The sequence below is a fragment of the Carassius carassius genome, chromosome 20 (genome assembly GCF_963082965.1).
Source record: "Carassius carassius chromosome 20, fCarCar2.1, whole genome shotgun sequence".
NCBI classification, from domain to species: Eukaryota; Metazoa; Chordata; class Actinopteri; order Cypriniformes; family Cyprinidae; genus Carassius; species Carassius carassius.
The window spans coordinates 29,353,603-29,373,412 of NC_081774.1; the positions used below are offsets into that span (position 1 = coordinate 29,353,603).

Genomic DNA, 19,810 nt, shown 5'->3' on the forward strand with positions numbered 1-19,810 from the left:
AACCAAAGAAGAAGAAACCAGTGAGGTCTGTTCTACTGTGTCACACACGTTTAAGCTTCTGTGTTCAATGCATTTAATGTGCCCTTTTCCAACGATCACATACTAATTTATCATTTACTTTGATCTGCGGTCAGACTATCTTAAACGTCATTGCCATAACGTCTTGCTATGTGTTGTGTCTTGCTTCTGATTTTGATGCCAAGACTGGCATTCTGACACAGCGAGTTTCATGCTTTAGAAACCGTATCTTCACTTTTTAATCTTTATGTTGCAATTATTATGCATGTATAAAATACAAGAAATTTACATCAGAAACCCCATGTTCTATCAATGTCTTTATACAGTATCTGCAAATATATACATAGAGAGAGTATATATATATATTACTTTACTCTCTGCATAACTCTGTATACACTGGATTAATTTTAATAATTTTGATGTACATGAATTGTACATCAAACACTAGGAATATACAAGTATCGGATCAGGATTCAGTATTGACAGATATTCAATGACTCGGATCGGAGGCAAAATACCTGATCGGGAAATCCGTATTTCATACTTAATATAGTAAAATGGATTCCTAAAAGCAAGTCTGTAGGAATTGTAACATATAGTACTTTACTGATTTTCATAACTGTTTATGACGGATCATTCTAAAATCCCTTAGCTGACCTGGATATTCCTCCTTGAGGTTTGGGAAGTTGACATTAGTGTACAGGACTGGTGCGACAGTGGCAAGTTCTCCGAGCGTTTCTTCTTTCTCCCACTTCAGAGTGCTCTTCTGTGCTGTGGACATGGAGTCTCCCTCCACCTCAGAGGCAGCGGCTGGAGCAGAGGCCGAAGCCGAAGCCGAAGCCGAGCCTGTAGCGGACCACGGACCAGCAGTCTCCTGCGCTATCAGATTGAACTTCCTGTCCCTGTGAAGCAGATATAATAAATGTCATCTAGAAATACTGATTTAATCAAACCTTTTCACCCACTGAACAAGAAGAGACTAAAACAAATGTATTCTGTTCATTTATCTTTCTAATCAATATTGCAATTTAGATGAGCGTGTGCATATTTCTGAAGAAAGATCAAGGCTGACCTTAGATTGTCTGAGAAAGGCATGCGCTGCATTGATGGGATATTTCGAGCCATATCAGGCCCTGCCCCAGGAGCAATTTGGGACTGTGAAAACTGCTGTTTGGGTTCCATCAAACCATTCGTCACTGGCATTCGCGAAGACATCCCTGCACAAAAACATACCAATACAACTGAGCAATCACAGTGAATGTTATTCAGTTTGATTCACCGGAGAACGAAAAACCTCAGTTTGTAAAAACAAACAAAAATGTGTGTACACTACTGCACTTAAGGGATGAGTCAAAATGCCACAGACGCCATCGACTGAGCTTTTACAAAACCCAGAACATTCCAGAAAGGAGAAATGTGTGATTTTTGAAGAATGTGCAAATGCACAAATACCATCAACACCGAATTACAATAATAATGTCAGAACAGGTTTCTTGAACGTTGCCCCTGTCTGTAATTGGCCAAACAGAAAGTCTCAACCAAAACTCCCAAAATCATCTTCTTTAATGATGTCATGCAGGTAGTGGAGTACAAAATTTTCATAATCAATCAATTCGAGACTGAATTAATGTCAGACTATTTCACTATTTTGTTCTTCCCTGTTTTGCTTTATTTTCAGATGTTTGATTCAGTCGTAGGATTCCTATTAAATCACTCTTCACAATGCTTTTATTCTTTTGACAATCTAAAAGAATCGTATATATAACAAATAGAGAGATATACTCGGATTGTATTGCATCGTTGCTTGTTTATTTTGCTCAATATCATGATCTATGTCCACATGTAATACAAACAAGAACTATACTTCCAACCACAACTTTCCGATGTGGTTTGTGAATATTTGTTGGAAATATGGATTCAGGCATCACTGAATCACTGAACTATGCTGGTAATGATGGAGCTTGCAACCACAGTTGGCTAACTATGCTTTTGGGAAACCCACCCTTGGTAGAGACGCTCAAATAGTGCACCACACTTTTGGAAGTAAACATATGAATGCTACACATACAGTTGTGCATTAAAACCAGCATTGGAGTATTTTATGCATTTAGCTGACGCTTTTATCCAAAACGACTTACAGTGCATTCAGGCTAACAGTTTTTACCTAACATGTGTTCCTTGGGAATCGAACCCACAACCTTGCGCAGCTAACGCAATGCTCTACCACTTGAGCCACAGGAACACTATTAACACTAGTATTTCAACATGGAAAATATGACAGACATCATACAAATGTTACAATCGAAGGACAATTCCTTATTTTCCTAAACAAACCTGAGTTGGGTTGGGAGGGATGGAAACCAGGGCCTGCGAGACCTTGCAGGGTTTGGGCTCCCTGGATCTGTTGAGGCATGTGATGAGGTTGGCTGGTGCTGGGGCTCAGGACAGCTGTGAAGAGATCCTCCACATCCTTCCCACCAAGCTCTGCAAGGAATGGGTCAATGCTTACAACATATTGAATAAATGCATTCACTGGCAGTCGGTGCTTTGAGTTTATAACCTACCGGGTATTTTGTAGAGTCTGCTGAGTATTGATTCTGTAAGGCAGAAAGATTGGGTGTTTACATTTAGATGTTTCAGGAACAAGTATTACAATTCAACAATGCATTAATTTGGGATATACAGACCATCAGTAACCATCTTATCCAGTTCAGGGCTGAGGATGCCATCCAGTGGCCCCTCGGGCACCTGACGTAGGTGAGTTCGGCCCAGATGAGCTTGAGAGGCGTCTTCTGTTAAAGGAGCAACATCCAGACCTATACAGACAAATACAGAAAAACACAAATAATGTCACATAAATCTCAGTAAACTAAAATTGCAACCCGTGGACCATGTGTTCTAAAATTGGGTCGATCTTTAACACTTTCCCTGCCATTGACCGAATTTTTAGTTTTCCTGTATTTTCACTATTATAATGTACAAGGCGTTATTAAACATCATCTGAGTACTGAATGTTTGGACCAAAATACAGTAAAAAGCAGAAACAAGCGACTGTATATGTAAGCAGATGTATATGTAAAATAACTCGACCATAAAGCATTAAACAGTTACTGAATGAAAGTCGAAAGTTGTTTATGATCTATGATCTATGTTTTGATCATCATTCTGAATCTGATCCAAATGCAGTCTTTTACAAAAATGTGATTTTCCCAGCTTTTTGTTCAAAATGTTGCATTTTTTTAAAGGAAACTTAACAACATTCAAGTGCTGATAAACAGAATGTATATAGCTAGAATTAAAACTTTCTTTTGACATACTGCATGCTCATACAACTAAATATTCTGGGGGGACTTGAACATTTTCTGAAATTGGTAAAAAAATCCTGGCAGTGGCTGGCTTTGTTTTTTTTATACGCTGGCAGGGAAAGGGTTAAAAACTGACAAAACAGCTCACCTAAAAATATATATTTTTTATTATTTTATTCACTATCAGTGTGTTTCAGATCTGTACAGCTCTCTTCTGTTTATGGACCACAGACGAAAGTCAATGGCATCCCCAATTTTACAGACAAAGCAGTGTAAATATTCTTCTGTGTAAGCAAGTCATACAGATTTGGAACAACATGAGGGTGAGTATATTATGACACAATTAAATTTTTGGCCGAACTCTCCCTTTAACATTGAACAAAAACTAAAAAGCAAAAACCAGACCAGAGCAGATTGTGGATCTTGTTATATGAGTCATATCTGACACGGACAAAACTGAATAAATAACCTGTGCTGCAAATAACTCAAATAGAAATACTACTATGTGTTCTGAGGGAGGTCAGACTTCCTCGGCTTCCAAGGCTGCTTTTACAGCAGGGATGAGAGCTCAACATCTTTCACAAATTACTAGGGTTGGTTCCTTTTCATCAAACCAAGGCCTCAGTGGATCTCGGCGGAGCAGTGCCCCATTCTTCACTCATCCATTCAAGTAAAGACCCTGACTGCCGCTCACGGGAGGACAGTCATTCATCTACGCCTTCGGTCTCTAAAACATCTAGAGAAATGTCCTTGACTACATCTATTATCCCAGCGCTGCATTGCTGCATCATTCTCAATATGCTAGGTAATGTAAACTAAATGGACTGCATGATGCATAAAGTCTGGATTCAGGCGCAGTGTGCATTGTGGATGATATGTCAACAATCGAAAAGTTAAACAAGCTTTCCCGTAAAACCCAAGCAACAAAAGAAAAAGCAAACAACTTAAACATGATCATGAGCTCTTACCAAACGGTGAAGGAGAGTACTCAAGTTGGAAAGGGCAAAAATCAAGACCTACAAAGATCCAAACCAAACACAATGAAGGATCAGCACCATGAAGAGAGAAAGAAAGATTCAACAGATGATTCATACGCAATGTAAAATAAAACGAGCTGAGAATGAAAAATGGAAAGGCCCAAAAAAGTCATTTAATGAAAAGACAATCAAGACCATCTCTTTTTAGATAAATACATTTAGATATAAACTATTTAATCATCAGTTTTAAAGAAAAAACTAATTAATGTGTAATTATTAGGTGTGGAAATTTGTGTGCATCAACAATTAACCGATTTCAACTGAGTAATGACTGTTTATCATTGTTCTTTTAGGGCTGCTATACGACAGACTTGCATTTTTTTTTTGTAAAACTGAATCACTATTTTCTTTTTTCAATTTAAAGCTGCTTTGAAATGATTAATGATTAAATGATTAATCGTATTCAAAATAACAGTTTGTCTGCAGAGTATGTATATGTGACCCTGGACCACAAAACCAGTCATAAGGGTCAATTTTTTGAAATTGAGATTTATACATCATATGGAAGCTGAAAAAATAATCTTTCCATCGATATATGGTTTTTGTTAGGATAGGACAATATTTGGCTGAGGTACAACTATTTAAAAATCTGGACACTGAGGGAGCAAAAAAATCCTTTAAAATCATCCAAATGAAATTCTTAGCAATGCATATTACTAATAAAAAATGTAGTTTTAATATATTTACTATATAAGCTGCTATAAGCTCACAGGAAATAAAAAAACGCAAACTGTGCAATAATGGAATAAAACAATTTTCACACACTTTATGGGCAAACTTCTAAATCTGAAAAGTATTTTTACTGCCAGTATGTCTGCATTGACATTTCTATGAAATGAATAGAAAGAATGCAAATGATTTTTGTTAAATTTATGAATAAATTATGCACAAGTCTTTCTCTATTTAAGAACAAGTGCATAGTGCACTAGGGACGTCAATGCACGTGTGTGAAAAATGATAAGCATAACTCCTATCTATCATCTAAGCACAAGCTTCATAACAATGTTTTTTATATATATTTTTTTAATTAGGAGAAACAAATCCAGCCTTACTGTAGTTTAACTATGTTTGTAACTTATGAAGTTTATGTTGCCCAACAATGATAACAGTGGAACTAGAGAGCCGGAGCCCATGGAAAGGGCTCATCTGTACAGCAAACATGTGCTGTCATTTCTCATGTTTAGAGACACTCATAAAGGCCTACCGGACTCCTCAGTTTGCCTGGTATTAGAAAACATTCCCAGCAGCTCTGTGTCTGATCTCAGCTCTTCGGAGAGGTCCACTAGAGGCTCCACAGAATTCTCTGTGGATGCGGATAAAGCAGGAAAGTGATTATGAGGGCCTAATGATTGTCCTCTAAGAAAGTGTTCTTAATTGTGCAGACTAATTTAAAGACAACATGAAATTGCATTTGTAACCCATTTCACTTTCCATAAGGGGACATTTCTGAGTGACTCTGCCAGACCAGGAACATGTGGAAAGAAAGTAAATCCAGTCTATTTAAATTTCATGTTGACTTTAAGAGAGATGAATGTAAAAATCAGACTGAAGTATGAATGCCATATGAAAAAAAAGACAAAAAAAGAAAGACAAAAAAGCTGAGACAGGCCGTGTGTGTGTGTGTGTGTGTGAGAGAGAGAGAGAAACGTACGTGCTGCTACTGCTTTACTGGCCAGCGGTGCCGCTGACGCACTGAGTGATGTGTTTGACAATGGCTTCATCTGATTGGCCGGGAGTTGTTTCCTGTCTCGCTCATCCTCTAGCAGCCGTGTGGTTTCCTGCCTGCTCTGTTTGCTCTTATCCAGCAGGTCTTTCCCAAAAAAGGCCTCCTGCAAGAGAAGATTGTGGAGTCAGAGTCCTTCAGAATTCTGTATAAAATGTACAAAGTGACTGATTTGTCTAGAAAAGGTTGATGTGGATTTAGAAAATTATTGGTTTCATGAATCAGGCATTAATCAAATAATAAGAGTTTTTCAATGGTGGATGGTGAATATTTAGAGAGCAGGGTAGTGCATGGCTAATAAATATAATACAATTCCACTTTAGCAAAACATGCAGAATGAAAATAAACATTTTTATTATAAGAAACAAGACCCACTTCCAAATGTTACAAGATATACATACACACTTGTTTAAAATTTAGATTCATTAAAGAATACTTAAAATGCATCAAGATTACTAGTAGTACAATGGTTTTCAATATTGATAATGATTTCTGAAGGATCACATGACACTCAAGACTGGAGTAATGATGCTGAAAATTCAGCTTTACATCACAGAAATAAATGTATATTAATCTTAATGTAATATTATATCTTAAATTATTAACATGAATATTATTAATCTTAATCACATATTGAATCAATTTAATATTATAAATATTTGCATGGTTTTCCCAGGGCTGAAAAACATAATATCGTTTATCCAAAACACACACACTTCGCTCCTACCAAAGACAACAGAAGTGCACTCTGGATGATCATGCCATTCAAAGCAAAACTTCTGAAGAGGCTTACTCAAATCACATTGTGCTGTTATCATTTGTAATGAAAGTATTGTTGATGGAGTATCTTTTTCAGCGACAGTGGAGATCTTCCAGATGGCTGTGTTTGTCTGAGCTCTCAGACGGCGTTACTCTATACTGACTGTCACGTTGTGGAAGCCCCTCGGACGAGCTCATGTTTCATCCTAGCGCGGCCCCACAGGATCTACAGAGACGCATGCCAATCACAGGAACAAGCACCACAACAACATGCGTGCTGTAGCCACCGTATAACACCGCCTGCTCTGTCACTTCAGTTCAGATCACCTGACAGCTTCCGGCTCTGGGAACCTGCCTGGATGAGACACTAAAAGCCTCCATTTTCAATAATTGATATGAAGTGGCTCTTCTGAGAAGCACCTTATGGGTGGTAGCATGAACAGCTAGCATTAGCTCAGCCAACCAACTACGTTATTCCCATGCCGTCCGTTCACGCTTTCTAGGGCACGCTAATATGATGGTATAATACAACGTGTGGCGTTTTTCTGGATCTTTTATACAGTGGTAAATGTATAAAAGCTATGTGTGCCAGTGTTAATTTCGTTAACGAAGACGACGATGAAAAATATTCATAAACAAAAATTTTTTCGGTGACTGAGACTAAGTTGACGAGCTAAAAAAAAAATCTGATGACGAAATTATGATTACATTTATGCCGCGTTTTCGTTAACTAGACGAGACTGGACTATATGTTATTTGAGGACTACCGGACATTCAAAATGCATCCTATAGGCTACTGTCCTTCAAAATGTGTGTCGCTATCATTGGATTGCAATCGGATAAGGGCCATTTGCATATCTAGTAAATATAGCAGCCGCAGTGGATGGATAGACTAATAAAACTAGCGATCTGAAACAATGGCCTCAGCACCCGAAGGGGTAGGGATAAGGTGACCAGATGTCCCATTTTTCCTGGGAGTCACAATTTGTTGTCGATGAAATTAAAGTTAGTGAAGGCGTGATAGATGGAATCACGCTAATAGAAGAGCTCTCTCTCGCGCGCGCTCCACTTCCTCAGTTCTCACTTCTCACATACAGCACGCGATCAGTTCTCAGCGCTCAAATACACACACAGCAGTCCAAATGTTTATCATATTTTTATAAATCGCTCCTTTTTCACTTCTGTTGAAGGGACAGTTCACCCAAAATTGTCATAATTTATTCAAGATTCTTCAAATTCAGTCCTTGATTCACATTTCTCTTGATGCTCAAGAAACATTTCTTATCATCAGTGTTTCATATTTTGTGGACGCCTTGATAAATTTTATGAATAGAAAGTTTATAACATTATAAATTGTCACTTTTAATCAATTTAATGTATCCTTGCTGAATAAAAGTACTAATTTCTTAAAAAATATTAAAAATTAAAATAAATAATTTCTAACAAAAGTAGGCAAGTAAGGGCAAAATCACTCTGAAACTCCACTTCAATTTGAGACCAACAATGGGAGGTTAAACTGGATAAATGACTTCACTTCAATGACTTTCATGTCAGGTTTGACTAGATGAGCTCCCACTTCACCCAGCACAGTGTGATCTAAACCCTACTAAGAGACGTGGCATATTTCGGTGCATCTGCAACAGTCACAGAGTTACGACCCGGGAATTTCCTTGAGATAAAGGGAGCATCTGCTGAAAAGATTCACTGATTCCAGAGAACTACGTCTTAGATATGATCTCATATTGTGTGGCTTGTTTGGCAGAGAATTGCTATAGCTTTTCCAAGAGAATGTGACTTGTGATTTTTGCCTGGTAGGTTAAAAAACAATTACATACACAGACCTGAGCCATATTAAACATTTTTTGACTTGAGCCAGCAACCACCGAAGAGTGGCCTGACAAATACCCAGTACACCTTAGCTTAACTATACTTTAAAAGTTGAAAAGTCGATAATTTGGGATAATCAAAGGAGCCAGACCTGTAGATAAGTAGGGAAAGCCTCCTCCAGTTTGGTCTTCTTTTTCCTATAGCGTTTCCGTATTTTAATCTCAGGATTGTCAGGGAAATCAGACAAAGGATGTTTTTCATCAATTTGAGTGTCAGGCGCTTGGTCGCCCCAGCCTATAAGGACAGAAAAGAGCAAACATATTCATTCTTTACATTAAAACTCTTTGTAATCCAAAAATTGCAACTTTAATATATAATAAATATATTAATAATTTTTTTTGGGTTTGACCTAAAAAAATTTCATGTGGATGTTAAAGATAAATCAGTCTACATTAGGGGTCTCATCCAGCCTTATGCATTTCTGCAGTGCTTGTGTACATTTGACAGCAGTTGTTACATTCAAAAAGATATTTTAAAATTATGAAGACTGAAGATATTGATTTAAGATCCAAGATTTGCTACCAGAAATTCATCGTGCTGAAGGTGTTAAATGATACTCACTCTCATCTTTGCCTTGTAGGGTCTCAGAGCCAGTGGAGTCCTTCCTGCCCAAGGCCTGTTTGGTTCTGCCCGGAGCCGTCCGGTTCCTCTGTCTGACCATGAAACCTCCGATACCTGAATAAAAGCAGAAACTTAAAAATATTTATATTTTTCAATTAATGCAGTATTTCAGGATAAAATACAGACTAGCTGTGCATTTTTTCAGCATTATGGCTGATTTGTAGATTGTACACACATTTTTAGTTTCCTTTTCATATTTCTGCATCCCCCCCACACATTTCCCATTCACTTCCATATATATATATATATATATATATATATATATATATATATATATATATATATATATATATTATAAGATTAATGAACAAAACAAGAGAATCTCTGTGCCTTCTACTCTATTACTTTTTCTAATTATGATCTTGTCCTGACAGTCTTGTCTGTCCTGTCTTTGTTTAATGTCTCTGTTTATTTTGTGCCTGAGCACATGGATGTGTCTTTGTTTATGTTGGCCGTGTGCTCCTCTTGTCCTGCCTCCTTGTTTCCAATCACCACGCCCCCTTGTTTAGACCTTGTTTTTCCAATTGTGCTCACCTGAGCCTTGTGTGCTCTGCTCCCTTTATATTGTGCTTATTTCCCTCTGGTCTTTGCTGGTTAGTTTTGCACCTTTTGTACAGTCTCTTTGCTTGCATATTTAGTCTTGTTAACTCTTTATTCACTATATTGTATCTTGTCTAGGTCCCTCTTGTTTTTCTAGTTTTTGTTTGTTCCTGTGTGTAGTCTATAGTCTAGTTCCAGTCTTTGTGGTTTAGTTTTTATTTTAGTTCTTGAACCTTTTGACCCCCCCCCCCCCCCATTTTCTTTCTAGTTTTTCAGCAAGGTTGCGATCTTGTGTTTTTTTTTATTGTAGTTCTAGTTATTTATTCCTAGCTTTTTCCAATCGTCATCCTTTTGTTTTCATTAGTTCTAGTTTCTTTCTAGTATTCTTACTTTTTTTTCCCTTTTTAGTTTATTTCTCTCTAGGCATAAGTTTGCAAGTTTATTTTCGATCAGTCTATCTCTTGTCTCTCCTGTTGTATGGTCTTTTGTGTGTCTGTTGCGTTGGTTCCTGTCCTGCTTCCTGAGTGATCTTCCTGGTTCTTCTGAGCTGACAGACATTTTTGGTGCTTAAAGAGTTCTCATCAACAGAGTCAAGCCTGTGGTTCCTTGAGCTGCTACCAGGTCTCCCACAGAGTCTGGAGCTACCTCCTTCCGACCAGCCTGTTCTCCTGTCATGTGCCCTGCCCTATTGTGTGGACTGTCTTCCTGTCTCATCTGTTTGTGTTCTCATTCTTGTTAATAAACCGTTCTCCCTGTTAATTCTGCATCTGGGTCCTCCCTTTCCAAACCCTGACAAATTATGCATAATGACCCTGTATAAAGTGCAATCATTGTTTTGGAAAATAGGAACCCTCTCATATAAAGGAAATGTGTTTGGTTATACTCTGCTGAAGCATCTTGTGTCTCACCTGGGCGGTAGGGCTTCCTCTTCCTCTTCTTGCAGGGATCTGTGTCTTTAGAGTCGTCTTCTGCTGTGGCCTCTCTCTCAGGGCTGGAGTCTGACTTCCCCTCACCATCCACCATCTCCCTTTCTGCTGCAAAAGACACACACACAGCAGTCAGGGATCACACACCTGTTAGCAAACCCAGACTATAGGAAGAGAACTGTAAAATGAGACAGAATACTGTATGTCTTACACAACAGATGCAGTTCATTTGTGCTTAAAAAGACCATTTCAAATCACTATAATGAGCCGCCTACCTAGTTTTATGGCACTATAGGTGCACTCCCAATGTGAAGGCTGTTTTAAATTGTAGGTAGAGATCATGCTAATCACATGTATTTCTATAATGCCTTGTAATGAGTTCACCCCAAATTTTCCATCCAAGCAGTTGGAAATGGATGGTTGACAGGGATAAAAGAAATACTGACTATAATCATATAATGTGTCCATGGACTTTTTTTTGCCCATCAATGGCACATGAATGGCATATGAATGTTTCCAAACTTTCTTGTCAGCTGAACCGCTTCTATGTAAAATATTCAATTAAAGTACCCCATGAGATTTTAAGCTCACTTTTCAATAATCTAACAAACAATTCGCAGGTTTGTGGTTCCCTGATGTTGGTCACATGATGCAAGTGAACAGATAAAACAAACACATGTTTTAGTAAGTGTTTTATTTTGTTTACTTTGTATATTTATGTATATATGGCTGCTGCTTATTATGATTAATATTATTGTACTATTGTTTTAACACGAATTAAACTGAAGAATTATTGCTGTTTTATATATATATATATATAGTACTCAGAATACACTATACTTTTTTTTTTTAATGAATGATTACATGTTCACACAATGACGGTATACAATTCATTATTTATTTCTTCTTTTTTTCTCTTTAATTTGTCATACCACATAGCTTTGAATGTGTTAAACGATAGTTTTAAAGCAAGTCAGATAAAAAGTCTTCTAAAAGTGGTCAGAATTCATTACCTAAAATGAGTAACCTAGATTACATTACTAATTACAGTTTTCATAATGTAATCTATAATCAGTAATGAACTATAGGATAATTATCGGCCTAATATTTAAGTCTGAAATCCTTCACTTTCAAAAGTCATCAAACTTTTGGTAAAATACTGATGAAATGCTACTAACTCTACAAAATAGTGCCAATGTGTAAATAAAGTGACCATTGTATGACCATCAATAAGCGGTAATCAGAAGTTTATTAAGGTTTATTAAATACTAATAAATATGTATCCCATAATCTAAATTGTTACCCTACCTATTTAATTCAATCACAGCATTTGATTTTCAAAATCGTGCTAAGCTAATATTAACTGTTACTGATTGACTGTCCAGGTACATTTCTTTATTTTAATTTTACATACGATTTAATTCTAAGCATTATTTAAATCTGGTGTAGGTTTAAATGATCTTAGTTAGCTTTGAGTTTGGTAAAGTTGTTGACCTTTAAAATGGCATCTGTTTTACTTCACTCTATGTACACGGATATGAAACTAGCGCTAAAAGAAGCATGGTTGAGAAGTAAGAAGCAGTACTTTTGGTGTCGTCGAGGTCTCTGGAGAGTTCTCTGGACAGTTCAGTCCGTGGGTCTGGAGGCGTCTGCAGCACGGCCACACTGCTCTGGTTTATGATCTTCAGCTTGAGTTTGGGTTTGGAGCGTCTCCGCCGCGAGGCTGCATTGGCGAGACTCTGGAGCTGCGACAAACCAGACTCTGTGAGACAAACACCGTCCTGGGTGTACGTCCTCGTCAGCTCTGTGGAGCAGAAACACAGAGGAACCTCATTGGAAAAAGAAGGATTCACTCTCAAATCGCACATTACTGTGGCTTCTGAGAATGCTCTACTCTTAAGGGGAAGTCGTGGCCTAATGGTTAGAGAGTCGGACTCCCAATCGAAAGGTTGTGAGTTTGAGTCCCGGGCCGGCAGGAATTGTGGGTGGGGGGAGTGCTTGTACAGTTTTCTCTCCACCTTCAATACCACGACTTAGGTGCCCTTGAGCAAGGCATCAAACCCCCAACTGCTCCCCGGGCGCCGCAGCATAAATGGCTGCCCACTGCTCCGGGTGTGTGCTCACAGTGTGTGTGTGTGTGTGTTCACTGCTCTGTGTGTGTGCATTTCGGATGGGTTAAATGCAGAGCACAAATTCTGAGTATGGGTCACTTCACTCACTCACTCACTCACTCACTCTGTCCTTAATAGCCTAGCATAACCAGAATCAAATATGGAGATTTCAGCAACACATTAAGTTTCCATTAGTTAACAATAAGCCATATATTTGTTACAGTGTTGATTCAACTGTTCATTGTTTGTTCAGGTCCATTAAATAATATTAACAGATACAACCTTTGATTTGAACAACATATGTAAATGTTAATTTATTAATTTATTACTTTTTATTGTTAGCTCATGCAGTTAAAATGTTAACTAAATGGATTGTGTAGCGTTTACCAAAACATCTTTCAACCGGCCATAATTTGACACTTTTGTAAATAGGTTTAAAAATAAATAAATAAATACACAAACAAACCGTAATGCTTTCGTAAAACGACGTCATTACCAGGATCTCTTGCTTTCGTGACTCTCTGTGGCATGAGAATAGACTCGGCTAAATCCAAACAAGATTTGGCCGGCGTTCCAGGCGCTGTGTAATGAACACAAAAATACACAATGTGAACCAAAAAAGCGATTTATAAACGTAAAACAGACTGGATTGTGCTGAAGCGGTGTTTACGGGGCGAGAGGGGGGTGTGGCCTTGGCACAGATTGCAGTCAAAGCTGGTCTCGGCAATCTTCTCCACCTCCTCCTCCGAGTGGATTCCCTGACACGAGGCATGCATCCACCTGCACACACGGAAATGGCAGCTTTGTACTATACAAATATGATTTGTCCATACATACATAAAAGAATGACTGCTGCACGGTCGATCCAGAAAATGTGACTTGCACTCGAGGAATGTCACTAAAGTTTATAAACTGCATTTTAAGCTGCATCCTATTCAATATAGCAATTTCATATAACCAGCATCTCCTGTATTTAGTAGGTATCCAGTTAGTTTGATGGCAGTGATTTGCGGAGCTGAAAGGAATCCAAGCGTCCCAGCAGGTACATGCAAAGCCCAGACCCGAGTGCTGGGCCACAGCTCACCTGTCACACTGGCGGCACTGCATGATGATCTCCTCCTCGTTGTAGTCCTGCTGGCACAGCGGGCATGAAGCCAGGCTGGCGCAAGGGGCACACTGAGTGTAATTATTCTGCCACTCACACCTCAGACCTGGAGACATGGCGCCGCACTGCGTACAGGACACACACCTGCGGGAAGCCAAAGCAGCACAATGACATTAATCACACACCACACCACACCACTCCAGCCATTCCAGCCACCCTAATAACAGCTCACATCAATACATGACAAGTAAAATAATTCTCATAAATAAAATCCATTGGAAAAAAATGCCCTTTGTTAACAAAAGGTCCTCCACTGTAACTACCAAGTATTCTTAAATTAACCACAAGAACAAAAAGCAGTTAAAGCACAGCTGAAGTAAATTACTTTAACATAATATAAATTAAAACCAGACAGATGCATTAAACCTAGAAATGTTCATTATTTGATCTGATGCGATGTGGAATACCATTTGCATTTCCAGCTCCCGTTGGGCACGTTCTGCAGGGGCGGGTCTAAGCAGTATGTGTGGTAGCTGATGTCACAGTTGTCACAGAGCAGCAGACGGCCGGGATCGCTGGCCTGACCGCACGCCTCGCACACGGTGCACTCCAAACACCGCCAGCCTTTACTCAGCACCACCTTAGTGATCTGACGAGCATGCATTTCAATTAACATGAGGCAGAGTGCAAATGAAGATGAAAGAAAAAACTAAAGGAAACATAGTAACATTTAGTGACATAGCAGCAGATTTTTTAAAAACGGTGATTATTTTCAAATGTTTTTTTTCCATAAAATTTAAGCGAAAGGGGTCCGAAACAATAATGAGTTTCTGTAACAACAACAACAACTTTTCTCTCCTAAAGAAAAAAAGATGGTCTGGACTGAAATGACATGAGGCTGAGAAAATGATGACACGGTGTTCATTTCTGGGTGAACTGTCCCTTTAAGTAAGTATATTGGTTTTATCTTTCCTGTAAAATCATACACATCAGGGTTATTACTGTTAACTAAAACAAAATCTATTAAAACATTTTTGTTAACTAAAATAAATACGAAATAAAATATAATAAAAATTTGATGAAAAGCGTCATTAACATCTAAAAACTTTAACTTCTTTAACAGCTTCAAGTTTTAAAGCATTAATGTTACAATACTGACATTCAGTTGAACTAGAAATCAATAAAAACTAAAACTAAATTGAACTTAAACAGTCATATAAAAACTAAAAACGAATGAAGATGACAACGCTTATAACAAATTAAAATTGTAAGAATTAAACTAACATTAAAATAAAATAAAAAGACAACATAAATATTTATTTTAAAAATATATTTTGTGGAATGGTTTTTAATTAATCGAATAAATAAAAGTTTGAAATCTGATGAATAAAAAGCTTAAAGAACAACATTTACATGAAATATAAATCTCTCATAATGTTATACATTTATTTATACTTTTGTTAAAATTCAATACGTTCTTAAAGTATTCATTTTAAAAACGTACTTCTTGCAAAAATGTATTATTTGAGGTTTATAAACAAACACAAATGTTTAAATAATACCAATATAATTAACACTAGCATCAACACCTCCAACAGTATTAGAAGAAAGGAAGGATGTACTGGCCTCATCTGCTCAGTGTGCTCACCTTTATGTTGACACAGAAGGGGTGGTAACACTGTCCACACTGAGCACAGGCCAAGAGTCGACCCTCCACACCCTGTCCAAAACTCCCACAAACCACACACATATCCTACAGAAAACACACACACACACACCAGTGTAAGAGAGCAGCAGACTTCACATATATACAGCTGCAGCAGCACGAGCGCTCGGAAACATTTACCTGCTTCAGAGTGAACGTGTCTGTACTAGAGAAAATCACTACTGTATTGTGCATGGCGTTTTCTTCCTCTTCCTTAAATGTGCAAATGGGTTCCATGATGTTCACCTGCAGAGACGCGCACAAACCAACAAATAAACAGAGGAGCAGTACAGCAATTGATCTGTGTATCAGAACAAGCTGTATAAAAGCTGTCAGATAATGTGACGTACTCCTGGTGTTGGGATTGGAGGGACTCCGTTCTTCATTCTGGCCCGGCCACGTCCCCCCCGACCCGTGACACCCGAGCCCCGGGGCCGTCTCCTGCTGGGGAAGCCAGATCCCCGGCCCTGCTGACACCACAGAGACACCGTCAGGGTCATCCTCGCTGCCACAGAGCCATTCCCATCACATAGAAGAGGCTAAAAGATTTTATATTTACGCATTCGCTTCTAATTTGCCCTCTGGGGGATTCCTGTAACCAGCTTTATAATTGTTATAAATGACGCAAATGTTCAACAGCATGAAATTAGATTGCAATAACAATGTTATTCACCAACTTTGCATTACCAGTTTCACATTTCTGATCACATAAAGCATTGAAATCCTACACATTTCATTGAATTTCCATGGCTTTCACTGGATTTTTTTTTTTTTAAATACTACCATTCAAAAGTTTAGGGTCAGTAACATTTTTAGGAAAGAAATACATTTTTACTAAGCAAGAAAGCAGTCAACTGATCAAAAATGACAGTAAAGCAGATTCATCCCTTCTCAAACACTACAGATGACTTTCAAGCAATTCAAGCAATTTCAACTGGAGCAGGGAACCAGTGTCCAAAGTTTGCTTTCTCCTCGTGTTCATATTTAATGAACGGCCTACCAGCTCAACTTTAATACTCTGTGATCAAATAACCAACACGGCTCTCCCTCAATTTAACTAGCTGTCACAGCAGAGCAATGTTCCCCATAATGAGACTGTGACAGTCGGTGTGAGATGGCATCTGAGGGAGCTGTTGAGAGGCCTCGGTTGTGTTTTTCCAGCGATTTCACTTCTATTACGCTGTCAGCGCGTTTCCTTTCCTCAGGGGCAGCCATTCTGACTGTCACAATCAAAACCCTTTCCAGGAATCACCCTCCCTCCACTTCACATCTACTGTTCCTCTCGCTGGACCATCAGCCCAGAACTTCTGCCCCTGCCACTCACACTTGATAGCTTTTTAAATTGCTCCTTACATCATTTGTTTTACGCTACCGGACTGGACTTAATGTTAAAACATTTTAGTTTTTACATTTTTAATTTAATGTTTTTTATTATTTGTTCCAAACAATTTAAAAGAGTGATTCTTTCTATCTATCCATCCATCCGAATCTTATATGGACTTTCAAGAAATTATTTTATGACTGTAATATATATATATATACGGTGCCAATTGAAAGTTTGTGAACCCCCTTGCAGAATCTGTGAAAATGTGAGTAATTTTAACAAAATATGAGATATCATACAAAATACATGTTATTTTTTATTTAGTACTGTCCTGAGTAAGATATTTTGCATAAAAGATGTTTACATTTAGTCCACAAGACGAAAAAATAGCTGAAATTATTAAAATAACCCCATTCATGGCATGGCTCTTAATACTGTGTGTGGTTACCTGATGATCCACGACTGTCTTTCTGTTTTGTGATGGTTGTTCATGAGTCTCTTGTTTGTTCTGAACAGTTAAACTGAGCTCTGTTCTTCAGAAAAATCCCCCATGTCCTGCAGATTCTTCAGTTTTCCAGCATCTTTTGCATATTTTGAACCCTTTCCAGCAGTGACTGTATGGTTTTGAGATCCATCTTTTCACACTGAGGACAACTGAGGCACTCAAACACAACTATCAAAAAAGGTTCAAATGTTCACTGATGCTCCAGAAGGAAACAAGAGCTGGGGGGTGAAAACTTTTGAACAGGATGAAGATATAGTTAGTCCTGCCCTTCGGAAGCAACAGAAGATCCTTGCACTTTTCCTGGAACACAAATTAAGTAAAATTTACCTTGATCTTCAAATTCCAAAAGTTTTCACCCCCAGCTCTTAATGCATTATGTTTCCTTCTGGAGCATCAGTGAACATTTGAACCTTTTTTAATAGTTGTGTTTGAGTGCCTCAGTTGTCCTAAAACTGAACAGTTCTCAGTTGAACTGTTCAGAACAAAGGACTCATGAACAACCATCACAAAACAAAAAAACTGTAGTGGATCATCCAAGTAACAACACATAGTATTAACTCTTTCCCCGCCATTGACGAGTTATCTCGTCATTTAGAAAACAACGCTTCCCGCCATTGACGAGTTATCTCGTCATTTAGAAAACAACGCTTCCCGCCATTGACGAGTTATCTCGTCATTTAGAAAACAACGCTTCCCGCCATTGACGAGTTTTTACAGCTTTCCGTGTTTTCACTGTGATACACTCAGAGGCACTATTACACATCTTCTGAATGAGTACAAAACCTCCTGAACAAAAACACACGTGAACAGGATGGAAAAACTAGTGATCTCTCATGTGAACAGATGCATCTGAAAAATAATGCGATCGTCATCAATAGACAGCATATAAATGAAAACGGAATAATGTTATGGAGTAAAATGTTGATCCAGGAAGTGGTATACAGTATGTCTTTGCAAGCTTTGGAGGTATTGATGGAAGCGATTTACAATCCAGTAAATAATCGTACTGAAAATTAGCCAGATGTCGTTTTTGACAAAAATGCGATATGCTCAGCTTTTTGCTCAAAATTATGCATTTATATGAAACCTACCTATATTCAAGTGTTGAAAAACAATGCTCTAAGCTTTAAACAGATTATTTTGTTTTAAAAGTAAAGGCTCTGATCTTTATTTTGGTATATTGCATATTCAAATATTCATAAAGTAACATAACTGTAGGCCATCAAATCTGAGTGAAAATCATCAAAATCGCTGGCAGTGGCTGGCCACTTAAAAAAAAAATGCTGGCAGGGAAAGAGTTAAGAACCTTTTGAATGGGGTCATTTTATTATTTTTCTGTCTCGTGGACTAAATATAAACATCTTTTATGTAAAATATCTTACTCTGGACAGTACTAAATAAAAAATAACATGCATTTTGTATGTTCTCTCTTATTTTATTAAAATGTATTTTTCACAGAGTCTGCAAGGGGTTCACAAACTTTCAAGTTACACTGTGTATATATATATATATATATATATATATATATATACACACACATATATACACACACACTTTTGTTTTTGTGTAAAGTGGGTTCATCCCATAGGTGTAATGGTTTTGATACTGTACAAACTGTATATTCTATGGCCCTACACCTGACCGTAACCCTCACAGGAAACTTTTTTTTATTTTTACTTTCTCAAAAAAACTCATTCTGTATGATTTATAAGCGTTTTGAAAAATGGGGACATGGGTTATGTCCTCATAAGTCACCCTCTCCTTGTAATACCTGTGTCATACCCATGTCATTATACAGAGATGTGTCCTGATATGTCACAAAAAAAGAGCACACACACACACACACACATACACACACACACATACATACACACAAGCACGCACGCACAATGACACATACATATACACACTTGCCCTTTTAGTTTATTTAAATGAATATATTATTTTATAAATTTATATAATTTAACCATTATTTTTACTTAAGTTTTATAAACACAATTAATTATATGCACATAAATAATTACATTTAATCAAATGCAACAAAAATATAAAAAATGCTATTTCTAGTGTAATGAATGTTATTAATTAGTTATAAAAATATTCCAAATAAAAAAAATGGAATCAGTTAGTTTGTACTCAATTAATCTCAATTTAATTATAATACAAACTTATAGATGAATCATGATTTGTGTGAAAATCTCTACAAATGTTTGATCTCAACTCCAACTAAATTTCATCTCCAGT

General features: G+C 37.6%; 1 protein-coding gene across 11 annotated transcripts in view; it reads right to left on the minus strand.

The window, feature by feature from the left end:
• LOC132096816 (histone-lysine N-methyltransferase 2C-like) overlaps positions 1-19,810 on the minus strand; it is a 110,226-nt gene that overhangs the window by 30,530 nt on the left and 59,886 nt on the right. For 5 of the 11 annotated variants that reach the window (XM_059502439.1, XM_059502440.1, XM_059502438.1 and 2 more), the window contains 19 exons: positions 16,088-16,207; positions 15,879-15,983; positions 15,681-15,785; positions 14,500-14,681; positions 14,012-14,176; positions 13,598-13,707; positions 13,394-13,507; positions 12,402-12,620; positions 10,799-10,924; positions 9,291-9,404; positions 8,821-8,963; positions 6,012-6,189; positions 5,565-5,663; positions 4,292-4,339; positions 2,706-2,834; positions 2,583-2,615; positions 2,353-2,502; positions 1,091-1,235; positions 676-920 (listed from right to left, as the gene is read on the minus strand). In XM_059502439.1, coding sequence (XP_059358422.1) covers positions 676-920; positions 1,091-1,235; positions 2,353-2,502; positions 2,583-2,615; positions 2,706-2,834; positions 4,292-4,339; positions 5,565-5,663; positions 6,012-6,189; positions 8,821-8,963; positions 9,291-9,404; positions 10,799-10,924; positions 12,402-12,620; positions 13,394-13,507; positions 13,598-13,707; positions 14,012-14,176; positions 14,500-14,681; positions 15,681-15,785; positions 15,879-15,983; positions 16,088-16,207 — 2,530 coding nt within the window. The remainder of the gene's footprint in view (positions 1-675; positions 921-1,090; positions 1,236-2,352; positions 2,503-2,582; positions 2,616-2,705; positions 2,835-4,291; positions 4,340-5,564; positions 5,664-6,011; positions 6,190-8,820; positions 8,964-9,290; positions 9,405-10,798; positions 10,925-12,401; positions 12,621-13,393; positions 13,508-13,597; positions 13,708-14,011; positions 14,177-14,499; positions 14,682-15,680; positions 15,786-15,878; positions 15,984-16,087; positions 16,208-19,810) is intronic. The other 6 variants (XM_059502441.1, XM_059502434.1, XM_059502443.1 and 3 more) reach the window with 5 other exon arrangements.